The following is a 14,007-nucleotide window of genomic DNA, read 5'->3' as shown; positions in this document are numbered from 1 at the left end:
TCACCATCACCACCACCATCGCTATCATCACCATCACCACCACCATCGCTATCATCACCATCACCATCATCATCACCACCATCACCAAGATCACCATCATCACCACTGCCACCACCACCACCACCACCATCACCACCCAAATTTCCATTGCTATCACCACTGCCACCACCATCATCCTTGTGATCATCACCATCCAGCTTCTCCTCATCAGCATAACCATCACTATCACCATCACCATGGCCATAATCACTCTCATCATTACCATCATCACTTTCCTTACATCATCCTATTCATCATCATCACCATCACTACCAGCATCACCATCCTCCTCCACTGTTGCCGTCATTAGCATCTTCATTATTATAATCATAATCCTCATAATCATCATCAGACAAGGAGACTGAGGCTCAGAGAGGTTAAATCACTAGCCTAAGTCACACAGCTACGGACAGTGGAGTTGGGATTCAAACCCAGACTTGTTCCTGACTCTAAATGCTGCCTTCTTAACTGCAAAGCTTTCCTGGCTCTCTGCTCTTGAACTCAGATTCAGGAGGAGACAATCTCAGCTAGGTTCCACTGCCTGGTCATCCCCTAAGATGGAGAGAAGTCATGGCTGTGATGGAACTGACTCTGCATCAAAATCCAGACCTTCTGACCAGCCCTGCCTCACCTCTGTCTTTCCTCCCTCTGAGCTCTGCCCTCTTGCTTCATGACAACGGGCCTCTTTTTAACCCTCCCATCCACTTTTACTCTGACTATAGCATTTGTCTGTTCCCCAGCTTTGGGCACCGTGGCTTGCTCTGGGGTCCCTCCTGGTTTCGGTCCCAGGTGTTGGGGTTGACCCTTACCTAGTCCTCTGTTCTAACATTCCCAGCTTTTGGGATTTATAATCCTGGTCCCATCATTTTCCCCAACCCCTAGTCTGGCGCTGATAGTCATTTGGGATCAATTGGAAGTCAGGGCTCCAGCTCTGAGGGCATGGCCCTGAGTGGCCCCTCTGGCTGCTCCCTCGGGGCCAGCTAGACCTCCCTCCCTGCTGTGTCATAAAGCACTGGTGGCCTGCGTCAGAGCCACCTCCACTCTTCTGTGTGGAGAGTTCTGCAATTGTCAGAGGGAACATTCTGTTTTACCCTCTTGAAAATGTCACCAAAACACAAGGGAGTGGTTCTTGATTACAGACATTTCACAAGCCAATGGTTTACCTACGTGATGATAAACAGAGGGATTGTCTGTTGAGATGTCTGCCCTAAATGCCACTCAGCTCCCTCTCAGCTCTGAAACGCCTGATCCTGTGATATCACATGACTATAAATGGGGATTCAACAGAGGTGAGGGGTTAATATTTTTCGAGCCTCTGTAACATACCAGGTGGTGACACAGAAGTGACTTCATTTACTCTCAAAAGACATTAAAAGCCCTATTTTACAGATGCAAAAACTGAGCCCGGAGGGGTTATGTAAGTTTCCCAGGGTCCCACAGTAAGCACAGAGAAGGGCTGGGATTTGAAAGTAGGTCTGATTGATGCTTGGCCCAGATCCTTCCTTTTTTAAACAGAGACAGGAAAAAGTAGTTACTCTAAGCCAGAGGCTAAAGAGCAAGTAATCCAACATCTCTTGCTGAATGAGGCCAGTTTGCAAAAATTACAGGGAACAATTACCTAGGCAACTCCGAAATGGCTCACATGGCATGTCTGTTGTGAATCTTCAGGGAGAGCTGCTTTTATCCTCCCCCTCCCCCCTCCTTTTTTAAGAGGTTTTAACACCTCTGTTTAAATAATGCATCTGAAGTGTTTTGTCAACACAAACTTATTTAAGAGTCCTGTGTGATGAGCTGGGAAAGAATATATTTAATAGGGGACCAGGGGGAACATCCAGGTTGAGCTATTTTGCTTCTGTTCACCCAGGAGCAAAATCAGAAGTAGATTTCAGTAGATTCCCAGCTCCCAGTCTGACAGTGATAAGCAGCTCTGAGAGAAATATCTGCCTTATTGCCGCGAATTTGCTCACCCTGGGATCTAGCTGCTTGATGGGTTCCTATGGGCAGGGTAGCTTGCTGGTTAAGAGTGTGGGCTATGGGTTGGGTGGCATTGGGTTCAACTCTTGGCTCTGCTGGTTATAAGCTGTGCCAACCTTGGATATCTTGAATACTTATGCTTTCTGAATCTCCATTTATTCATCTCTAAAGCAGGGTTAGTAATATCTAGTTCATGGGGTTGCAGCAATGGTTAAATGAGGTAAAGTTTATAGCCCTTAGCTGTGTGGCATCTGCTGTTCCTCTTACTACTAATGTGTTTATGGGCTGATCAGACAAGACAGAAACAGAAAAAGGAAAAATGCTGGTTCTGTATAAAACAGCCAAGATTGCTCTAAGCCAGCATGGTCTAATAGAACTTTGTGTGATGATGAGAACATCCTATATCTATGTTGTCCAATTTTATAGCCACTGGTTCCATGTGGCAACTGAGTACTTGAAATGTGCCCATGGTCAATGAGAAACCGAATCCGAAATTCTGTCTAATTTTAATTAAGTTTAAGTAGCCAAATGTGGCTGGTGGTTATAGCATTGGACAGTGCCCCTCAAAGCCTTAATGTCTCCGAAGGCTGGGAAATGAAGGCGTACATAGCTCTTAGCCGAGAAAAAGCACGTTCTCTGGGGGCCGGAGGGCACAGGCAGGGATACTCAGACCCTTTCTGAGATATCATGTCATGTTCACAGCGCACAGGACTTTGGGAATTCTCTGCTTCCCTTCCAGACTACCACTTCCCATCATTCTCAGTCCTGATCTTCACTCTCCCCTCTTCCCGAGGAGCACCCTGTTGTCCGCACCTACCTTTATACTTGACCTCCCTGGGATGCCCTTTCATCTTCCCTCTGCTGGGAACCAACTCCTACTCAGCCTTCAACACCCACTTCACACCCCTCCTCTCCTGGGGGTTAAACGAGGTCATGTGTATAAATGCCTAACACATAGAACTAATTAAACATGTGTGTCTTCATTGACAACTAAGGTAATTGAAGCTCAGAGACATTAGGTAACTTGTCAAAGGTCACACCACCAATGAGTAGTGAAGAAAGCCTGAAAGTCAGATATTTCCTTCTTCTTGTTCCCTAGCTGAGAGTCACTGAGAACAGGGCTTAAGGGGGTGGTGGAGCAGCCATTGGGTTGAACCTCATATTGGTGAAGACCCTCAAATTTCGATATTGATCTTTCCCTCCAAATGAAGTAGAGGTGTTGAATGTATTTATCTGTTGAATGAGAACCTGGTCACTTTCATATAGCATTTCTTCATTTAAATAAATATACTGGGAGCCCATAGATGGAGGTGGATAGGGTCTGTCTTGACTTCTTAGAAGCCTGGAGGGTGACTCTCCTTTGTCAGTACTCATGAATGTTGGTCCTGCCCAGCTGCCTGGAGTGGTTTCAGTTTAGATCAGGGTTTCTCAACCTGGAACTATTGATATTTTGGGAGCTGGATCATTCTTTGTTGCGGGGGGCTGTCCTGGACACTGTAGGATGTTTAGCAGCATCCCTGGTCTCTACCCATTAGATGCCAATAACATGCTTCTCCCCTCCACAGTCCCTGCCAGTTGTGACAATTCAAAATGTCTCCAGACACTGTCCAATGTCCCTTTTGGGGAGGAAACAAAATGTACTCCTCCTTAGTGAGAAGCTCTGGCTTAGGTGTGGCTGAGACCCCGATCTCATGCTTCCTCCACAGTCCCTCCCATCCTTGCTCTATGCCCATCTCTATGTCTATGAGGATTTATTCACTAGTTGCCCCTTATTCTCAGATGGGATTGAAGAACCTGCCTTCACTATGTGGCTTCTACCTCTTCTCAGGCATCCTCAGCCCCCTGGATAGGCCACCCTCCAGTGGGCTTGCATTCTAGGTAGACCAGGATCCCCAGAGCCATTGTGTGGTCACATTTGGCAGTTCTCACACTTCAGGGGGCATCAAAATCAACTGAGGGGCCTGTTAAAATCCCCCTGAACTTGCCCCCTAGAGAGTCTGAAGTAGTGGGTCTAGGTGGGAACCCTGGAATTTGCATTGTCAAAAGCACCCTACGTGGTCCATGGACTTCCTTGAAGACCCGTCTTCCTGGGAGGGCTCTGGGCCTGACTCCAGCAGTGAACAGCAAGGTTCCTTCCTGGTTAGAAATGTCAATGTCCCCCCAGCTCCTTCTCTTCTTTCCCCTCCTAAGACCAGGCATGGAGCTCTACCTTTCACTTGGCGAGCATTTTCTGTGCTTTCTGGCAAGGACTAAACTAAAGCCCCTTTTCTTCCATTTCGCTAGTGGGACAATCATACCCAAGCTAACAGTCAGTTCGGCATCTCTAGACCTTCTGAAAACCTTTGCTAGCTCCTTCCAACTGAGGCTTCCTGGGGGCCAGGTCTTGGACCCTCAGGCAGGGGGTGTGGGGGTCCTGGGCCAACTCCACAGGAAGTTTGCACAGTTGCTGGTCAGCCCAGTGCTGGCCACCAACCAACCGCGAGTACCCAGGATGGGGAGCAGGTGGTCCAGGCCTGTGTGTAGGGTATAGTCGGGAGGTAGGGGCCACCTGCTCCGCCCCAACCAGGCAAGGAGGCCACTGGGGAGCAGCTTGATCCTGGCAGGAAGCCTGCTGCGTCTCTCCTCAGACACCACACTACGCCCTGACCCCCCCTTCTCATCCCCGTCTGCCCTCCACCTGGTCTCGGATGTTGGGAGCTAAGTTAAAGCAGGAAGACTTGAGGGGCGTGGAAAAATGAGTCTGGGGGGTCTCTGCTCTGTTCTGGATCTTATCATGCTGGAGTAGGGGAAGATGACCAAAGAGAAAAGCAGGCTCTTGAGAGCTGCAATTTTACTGCAATGCTCTAGCCGAGAAGTGAGGTGAGGGCCTCTGGGCTCAGCAACAATCAGGACTGTAATTGTTCACATCACAAAAACTGGGCAGGACCCTCAAACTCCAGTGTTTACAGTGTCCAGGATGAGTGGATTGGCTGATTTTGGATGCTGGGGAAGTGGAGAGCCCATGCTAGGCCCCGCCCAGCTCCCTAGGCTGGCTGTCTCCCCACGAATAGACTTGGTGCTAATAGCTCTTCTGATATTCTCTTCATTTTTGAGAGGCTGGAAATCAGTTTTATTGTGAAACCTCTTGATTTCTCTATTTCTCTATTTTGCCACAAAATCATTTTTCAGAAAGCTCTGTAGGCCTCCTAATAAAACTTGTAGGAGATCTGGGTGTGATCCTCAATCCCCAGTTTGTGACCCGTGACCTAAAGGGATGTTTGCGCTCCTCCCCCTGGAATGATGTTCTGGAGAGGTCGAATGGAGCAGTATACCTTTGGGGTACTGGTCAGTTGCCTGGCCTGTGATGAGCATTGACCTTAAAGAGGAACCTGAATGGTAGTTCTGGAAGGAATCTTAGGGCTTATCTGGTTCACATACTATTTCTACAGATGGGGAAGCTGAGGTCCAGAGAGGTCTAGGGGCTTTCCTAAAATATGTAGCTGGTGAGTGGCAAAGGAGGGACTAGAAGTAAGGTCACCGAACCCAGTCCAGTGAGACCTCATAGTAATGGCCAGTCCAGGAGCTGGCCATAGTATTGCTCCCTGGGACTTGTTGGATGTGTGTGGTGGGATGAAAACTGCCCCCAGAGACATCAAGCCTTGACCCATGGAACCCATGTATGTTATCTTACGTGGAATGAGGGTCTTTGCAGGGGTGATGAAGTTAAGGATCTTGAAAATGGGGAGATTATCTTGGATTAACTGGGTGGGCCCTAAATGCCATCACATGGGTCCTTCTAAGAAGGAAGCAGAGGGAGATCTGCCATAAGAGAGGAAGGCCTTGCGAGCCTGGAAGCAAGATGCTGATGCTGGCTTTGAAGGGGCAGGAAGGGGCCACCAGCCAAGAAAGGCAAGGAATGCAGCTCTAGCAGCTGCAAAAGGTAAGGCAACAGATTCACCTCTAGAGCCTCCAGACCTAAGACCTCCGGAACTGTAAGAGAATAAATATGTGTTGTTTTAGGCCACCACATTTGTGGTCTTTGTTACTGCAGCAAGGAGCAGGGGAGACTGAGACAGTGAGTATTTGGTGGCGGGGGCAGGGATGGTGTGGGGGACAGGGGATTAGTGGCCCGGCCCACGTGTGTGATGTCACTGCCTAGCTCTTTATTCCTACTCACTACGCTCACGTCCCACAGACCTTCTTTCCGTTCCTTGAACATCCCAACCTTGTTCCTGCCTCAGGGCCTTTGTTCCTGCTGTGCCTTCTGCCAGGAATGCCCTTCCCTAGATTTCACATGGTTCGCACCTTCTGGCCTCAGTATAAATGTTGCCTCTTTAGGGAGGCCTTCTCCGACTCTCCGATCTAGTTTTTTTTTTTTTTTTTTTTTACCTAACCCCAAGCCATGTTTCTTCAAATCACTATTTCATTTCTTTCATGCATGTGTCACTACTTAGAACGATTGCCTGAGTCTACCTGTTTATTATTCATTTCCTGCCTATGACTCCATAATGGCAGAGGCTCCTCAATGGATGTCCAGTTCCGAGGACAGTATCCGGGGCAGAATAGAGGCTCAATAGATATTTGTTGAACGAAAGATGGTGAGAAGCCCCCTGGTTACAGGCCGTCTGGGGTGAGCGGGTGGCTGGGTGGGCTTATTCCATAGCTCTTCCCCAGAATGAGGGGCTGGGAGCCCACCTGACAAAATGGTGGGGACACAGATGGGAGAGGGCAAAGCAAGAGTAACAACTCTATAAATAGGACTTCTCTCCCTTCCCCAGGAAAGGATGGACTGGGGAAGCCCCTCGTGTTCCATGGGTCAAGGCTTGATGTCTCTGGCGGCAGTTTTCATCCCACCACACACATCCAACAAGTCCCAGGGAGCAGCTACATATTTTAGGAAAGCCCCGTGTTCAAACGGTCAGGGTGAGAATGAAAACTCACACTGACATTCAGCGTGAAGGCGGTTGTTGGAGTTAATGCCAACAGAGTGATTCAAAGCCATGAGTCAAGTGCAGCCAGAGAGGGGCTCCTCCACTGCAGACCGTCCTGGAGTCAATGCTCTCATTGGCCGGTCTGAGATCAGTTCTCCAGCGGTGCTAGCTCTCATAGCTCTCTCCCTTCCAGACTGAGAAAATACTCCAATGTCCTCAGCAACTTGATGGCTAGCGGTCAAGTACGGGGTGGCCAACAGTGCTGTCGATGCTGGTGGTGGCCAAGAGCTTGGGCTCGAGGTCAAGTCCTGGCTTTGTCTCTTGCAAGCTGTGTGACCTGGAACAAGTGACCGCACCTCTCTGAGCCTTGGTTTGCTTATTAGGAAAATGGGGTGCTATGAGGAGCAAATGAATTCATCGATGTCAAGACCTTCGCATGGGGCCGGGCCCACATGGAGTGCTCAGTACATGCTGACCCGCATCATGATCATAAAACACAGGCTTGTCACGGAAGACCTCCTCTCCCCAATTAAGCTCATTCTCTAGGGTGGAAATTGACTTCTGTGCCTCCAACCACATTCTCTGGCCTGGTTTCTCTTTAACTGTAGATGCCCACAGAGAGACTTCTAGGTAGAAGCAAGACAGCACCCTATGGCCTGTGTTGTGTGACTCTGGGCAAACTGCTCCACCTCTCGGAGTTTCAGTTTTCTTGTCGATAAGGGGGCCCAAACCACACAGCCCGCTTAGGGAGCGGAATTCACCCCAGCTCTGAAGACATGGCTGTTGGGAAGGTACTCTGTAAGTACCCGAGCACCCTGCAGGTGGAGGGGAAGTGATCACAGTGCAGGGCGAGGCTGACCGGCTGGTCCAGATGGATGCTGGACCAGGGACCTTGGCCTCTTTAGAACCCTCCTTCAGGGCAGCAAGCTGAACAACCTGGATATCCTCTGACACGCAGCATTTTAAAGTGACCGCTCCCAAGGGCAGAAGGTCCCAGAAGCCCCCAGATTTCCCTTCCTAACACACCCCACACGCTGCCACCACCCGCCAGGCCCACCTTCCCCCTGGGATCCAGGGTGAGGCTGCGTCTAGACTAACCATCGTGTCTCCCCCCAGCGAAGGGCCAGCATCCCCGAACGACAGGACCCAGGATGCCCTGCGAGGGAAAGGAACGAGATGAAGCAGGAGAAGAGGAAAGAGGGAAGGAAGGAAATGAGGCCAAGAGAACAGGAAAGTCAAGGGCACTGCTGAGAACCAGGGATGGCCCCAGCCTCTGCTTGGCCCCCCAGAAGCCACAGACTGCTGCCTGTGACCAGGATGTGGGGCTCCAGGTCTGGTGGGCGGCCGGCCTCACCATCACCTGGCCATCCAGAAGCCAGCTCTGACCCCCACCCCAAAAACGACATCCTGTAGTGCCCGGGACAAACCCACACTAGGAAGAAGGGGCCTGGTTGCCACGCAACTTTTGGACATCCACCGAGATCCAACCCAAGCTGAGATTCCTGAGCCAAGATCCCAATTTGGTTTTACATATAAACGTGGCTTTAAAATACACTGAATTTTCCGTGCTTGCAACCACCGGGTAAAGTAAAGACGGGACATCGTTTTACTGGGAGTCCGGTCACCACTGTGGAAAATCACATCATCGCATCAGTAAGGCGATGCTGCTGGTGGTGTCTGAGTTGCCAAAACAACATGCTTGTGTCAAATCTGCATTTGACACTTGCGTGCGGGCTAATTCTACCTGTAGGGGCAGATATCCGAGCCCTGATATATTACATCATAGCTTCTGATACTATAAGTTACTTTTTTTCTTTTAAAGATTTATTTATTTATTTGAGAGAGAGAGAGCGCACATAGGGGGTTGGGGCAGAGGGAGAGGGAGAGAGAAACCCAAGCAGACTCCCTGCTGATCATGGAGCCTGATGCGGGGCTCGATCCCACGACCCTGAGATCATGACCTGAGCCGAAACCAAGAGTCGGACGCCCAATGGACTATACCACCCAGGCGCCCCTACTGTAAATTATTTTTATGCTTGGTCTCCTTTATTTTATAGTCAGGGCATTATATTTATTAACAAATGTAAAGCATGAGTAGGTTATATGATCCACGAATTAGCTCCTGGTTAGTAAAGGGGGCATTTAAGAATATTTGTTAAAGTGGCAGAGGGTAGGGGTGGGTTCTGGGTCCAGCACAGGTGTGAGCGATCGAGCCAGGGGAACACGCACTAGTATTAGAGAATACTCATCCTTAGAACCGTTTCCCTCAGCAGGGTTCATGGAGCCCTGGACTTGCCCTGAGTCACTTTCTTCCAAATGGCACCTCCTCCAAAGCAGTGTTTTCTGCTCCTTTTGGTCACTGGAGGGAAGGCTGTCATGGATAAGGGCAGGTCGAGAGCTCAGGTGCACCCTCCCAATTTGGGAGAATAGGTCTGCTAGAGGAGACCCCATGTCAGACCAGCGTGCCCTCCCCTCCTCCTTGGGGAAAGGAAGGCTGCTTTTCTGAGTTGGGTGTTTGGAGAGGCCCCTCAGGCCTGGCGGATAAGAGGGCTCCTGTTCAAGTCCTTCATATTTCATGACCTCCCCCCAGCCTAGTGTCCTGCACTGGGCTTGTGTGTCCTACCCTGTCGGCTGGGAGAGGGTCATCCTGGCTTCTGGGAGGGGGAGGGACCTGCTAGGGACTTGTCCATATCACACAGGGAGATTCAGGCTCCTGGGTCTGGGGTAGGGCTGAAATAAAGCCCCATGGAATTCCTATGCTCCTGACCCCACCCCCGCCCCGCACCCAGCTGAGAATCAGAACCAAGTGTACGGAACACTAGATCCAGCCCCCAGGAGGGAATGCCACTCTTACTCAGGGTCCTGCTGCAATTCCTGGGAGAAGGGCTGTTGAGGAAGGGGTTATGCCCAGGAATCTTTGAAGGAAGGCACTTCTAGTGTCTCCCGGAAAACCAGACCAATGATTGAATCTGGACTCGACAACTGCTTTAGGATTTAAAGCCACTGAGTGAGACTTGGAGGCTGCTGGCTTCCCAGAAGCTACGTCAAGACTATGTCATCTCTATAGTGTATGCTGCTGTAGGGAGTCCTGGGAGGTGGCAGCTCCCCTGAGGACTGGGTTCGTGCCTGGAGTGGGGGTCTCCGTGCTAGTCGTGGGTGAACCGGGCCCCAAATCTCCTCAAGCCAGGACAGCCCCGAGGACCCATCCCGGCCTCCAGCTCCGGAAAGGAAGGTCAGGACGATAGGGGCTCCCAGCCACTTGCCCCACCAAGAGGGTCACACCATGTCCTGGGTAATGGGGCCAAAACTCTCTGTCTCCTGCAGAGATGGGACCAAAAGTACGGGGAACACTCCAAGCTGCCCCCAGGAATGCACAGAAGACAGAAGGGAGCAGGTTGGGGGACAGGAGCTCAAAGGGGAGCAGGGGACCTCTGGGGGCTTCTGACACAGGCTCATCTTCCCTCTTGGGGTCTTGCTGGAATTGGCTTGGTTTTTGCCCAGGTGTGAAAAGTTAGAAAAGCTCCAGGAAGCAATGGTGGGCTGAGGTGGGGTGCCACAGACTGAGGTCCCCCCCACAAAGGGCACTTTGGGGGCTGACTCATCAGGAAGGAAGACTGGGACCCGTATAGTTCCTCCACCACATCAGGCACCCTCCTACCTCAGGACCTTGGCACCTGCCATTCCCTCTGCCTGGAATGTCCCTCCTCCATAAAGCTTCGAGGTGCCCTTCTTCCCCTTCCTCAGGGTCTTCCAATGTCACCTTCCTTGAGACCTGTCCAGCCTCTCTCTCTAAAATTCACCCTCCCCAGTACCTCCTGACCCTTTCCCTGTTCCATTTATCTCCTTAGCACATATCACTGATGGTCCACATATTTTAACATCTTTATCTCATTTGTTCTTCGTCTTCCCCACTACACCATAAGCTCCCCAAGGTCAAGGGGCTTGTCTATTTCATTCACTCACAAGGTCAGAGGGTTTGTCTGTTCCCTTCATTGCTTCATCCGGGGTGCCCAGAGCAGTGTGGGTGGCCACAGTGGGTCTTCAATGAACATTTGTTAAATGCATCAGTGCAGGGGCGTGGAGAGGTGCTTTAATCCAGATCCCTGAGCGATATCATGGGGACCTCTAAAGGCTCTCCAGACACTCAGGGGTCCTTGGGGAGGGGGTTGGGAAATCTTGACCTGGGTTTCTGGGTGGCCCCACACCTGAGCCTCCTCTGTAGTAGGGGGTGGATAAGAAGTAGGAGCTGTAGGGTTAGTGCTAATCTAAGATGAGAGCAGAAGGGGCAGAGAGAAACTTCCCTCCTTCTCATATCTCTGGACCCACTACTCTCTGACCCCCTAGCCCAGCTGCCAATTCCTCCCCAAAGAAGGAGTTAGAATCACCCACTGCATCGCCTGCTCTTTTCCTCTCCAGAATCAGAAAATGCCAATCTGGCAAACGTAGAGGGGCCGGGACCCAGGTCTTCATGTTCTAGCTTTAGCTCCTATATAATATGAGCAAGACCACTGTTTTGGGGGAGCTGGGGCCAGTTCTCTACTTCGATTCCAGTCCCTTCCTTTAGAACCTCCCTTGCTCCCAAGTGGCTGTCACAAGGAGACAGCTGGTTTAGGCTGAGGGTTACTCAGGCCTCAGCTCATCCCCGATCTCTTCCCGGGACCTTGGCATTCACCCTATGCCAAGGCTACCATGGACACGCACCTCTCGCTCACCCGATGACTTGGGAGAGCCCCCTTCCCTCTTAGCCTCAGTCTTCTGCCCCATGAATTGTAGATCCCAAAAGTACCCACCTTGAGGGGTTGCTGGAAGACACGGCATCAGCTACCATGACTCTTAGCTCTGGCTCTCATGGCTAGAGATACAGGCTACAAGTTACGCCCATTCCGTTCTTACAATTGCAGGTTTAAGGGCAAGAGGCAAGAGTGGTCGAGTGGATGTGATTGTGTGTGTCTGGAACAGCTCAGGATGTCTCCTGGGTCTGATGTCGAGCTGCAGAACATGTCTGCATTCAGCACATATATGCACGCATGCACGCACGCATCTGTAGAGCTTACCTGTCTACCTGGACTTCTGCATCCTTTGTCTCTGCCTTGGAAGGTCCCCCTCCATTGAGCCCTTTGCTCCCACTGGTGAGAAGGCTCAGCACAGGCTCTATCTCTTTGAGCAATTCACTGTTCTGGCTGTCCTGGAGAGCCACCCCGGTGCTTTTCTTGGTAGGGTCCTGGCCAGGGGCTCTGCGAGCCAGGCTGTTGGTATTCGAGAGTGCGCTGGCTCCCTGCCCTCTGTCTTGGGCATGCTGGGGCCCATTGCCAGGCCCCGGGGCCCCGTCCACTGGCGGTGTGTGCTCTTTGCTGGCCGATGACTGGTGAGACAGATCGACAGCTGCAGTGGGGGGACCCAGGGGCCGTGTCACCCGGATGGTCTTGGGGGTCCCATCCCCAGTGAAGGTGGTCTCCAGGTGAGTGGTGAAGCCCTCAGGGCCCCTGAGAATGAGGACCACGTGGGTCTCAGAGGCAATGCCCCTGAGCACCTCCAGGGCACTGTCATAGCTCAGGTCCACCAAGGGCTGGCCGTTGACCGCGAGGATGATGTCGCCGGCCTGGATGAGGCCGCTCTGCTCCGCGGCACCCCCTCGGATCAGGTCGGAGATGATCACGGGTGGCTTGCTCACCCGCTCCTTCACCAGGAAGCCCAGGCCCCCAACCTTGCGCTTGAAGAGGCGGACAGAAATGACGTTGGGTTGGATCTGCTGAACATTGAACACCTGATTCTCCATGGTGTCTAGTGTCCAGGGGTCCGAAGACTTAAAATATGTCAGGCCAAGCTGATTTCACCAGGAGGAGCCAGGCTTCACGCCGAGCTGAGAGGAAGAGCTGGGGGCTGGGGCCTCGGGGAGTCTCAAGAGCGAGCTGTTCTTGGGTTCGTCTTCTCCGTCTTTGACGTCAACTCGGCGTCACCCACTCACTGCCATCCGGCCATTGGTGGCATGATTTCATGCGTCTGCCTTCCTCCTTGTTCTCTCTAGGAAGTGATGGTCGATCAGGCAGACGTCAGGAGAAGCAGTGGGACGTGTCCCTAAGCAACAGGTCAGGCCGACTGGGGTGGAGAAGTGTCTGGTGGATGTGTCTAGATGTGTCTCGAGATGACGCAAGCTCCTGTACACTATTCTCTGGGCATCGCCAGCCCGTCAGACCTGTGCTGGAGAGAAGGAACAAGGGAGGGGGTGAAGTTACAAAAGAGAGATTGATGTGGAGTGCCCAATGCCACCTTCCAAAGCAAGGTGGGAAATGCAGCCAAACTGAGAACTCTAGCCACAAGACCCTGGAGTTTGGAAGCCAACCTCGAAATGAAATCCTTCCTCCTCGAGGGGAGGGGGTAACTTCCCCGTTAGCTGCAAATTGCCCGGTTTCATCTCCCATGATCAAAGAACCCCGAGACCAACGGTCTCCCTGGGGAAACCACTGATAGCCTAGAAGTCAAGTGGCAAGAAGCACAATCTCATCTCTTATATCTCCCATCTTGAGAAGCCACCATTTCAACTTGTCACGTGGCCTTTGGCTCTCTGTGTCTTACAAACATTTTCCATTCACATGTCAGGAGCTCAGCCAGCACAGATCTTTAGGCTCTCTGTCCTGGCCACGCCCAGAGTCCCCACAACAGACCCACTGGAAGGGGAATGCCGCCAAGGGTGTCAATTGCCCTTTCTGGCCATTTTTGTAACTATCGACTAGTTCCAGGCCCCAAAGGACAGATTTGGCCACATTACAAACCATTATAAAGCCAATGTGGTGTATTAAATACCAAAGACATGGGTCCACACAAAACTTTAGAGGACATCTGTACTCCACAGACTGCCTGCAACCCTAATGGAGAAACATTAAGAAGAGTGGACTGTGTACCCCCAGGGTTATCATAAGCATACAGCAGGTGCTCAATGAGTATTTGTTGAATGAAGAAAAATCCCAAAAGATTAAACATAGCAGACACTTATTGAACAAGTATGCTCTTAATGTATGTATGTGTGTGTGTTTGTGTGTGTGTGTGTGTGTATATATATATATATATATATATATATATATATATA

General features: G+C 51.2%; 1 protein-coding gene across 2 annotated transcripts in view; it reads right to left on the bottom strand.

The window, feature by feature from the left end:
* Nucleotides 1-12,699, bottom strand: part of NOS1 (nitric oxide synthase 1) — an 80,965-nt gene extending 68,266 nt beyond the window's left edge. For both annotated transcript variants that reach the window (XM_021698514.1, XM_021698515.1), the window contains exon 1: nucleotides 11,978-12,699. In XM_021698514.1, the coding sequence (XP_021554189.1) occupies nucleotides 11,978-12,699 (722 nt within the window). The remainder of the gene's footprint in view (nucleotides 1-11,977) is intronic.
* Between the last annotated feature and the right edge of the window lie 1,308 nt (nucleotides 12,700-14,007).

Source organism: Neomonachus schauinslandi, chromosome 14 (genome assembly GCF_002201575.2).
Source record: "Neomonachus schauinslandi chromosome 14, ASM220157v2, whole genome shotgun sequence".
In the NCBI taxonomy this organism is placed as follows: domain Eukaryota; kingdom Metazoa; phylum Chordata; class Mammalia; order Carnivora; family Phocidae; genus Neomonachus; species Neomonachus schauinslandi.
This window is presented reverse-complemented; position numbering and strand designations above follow the sequence as displayed.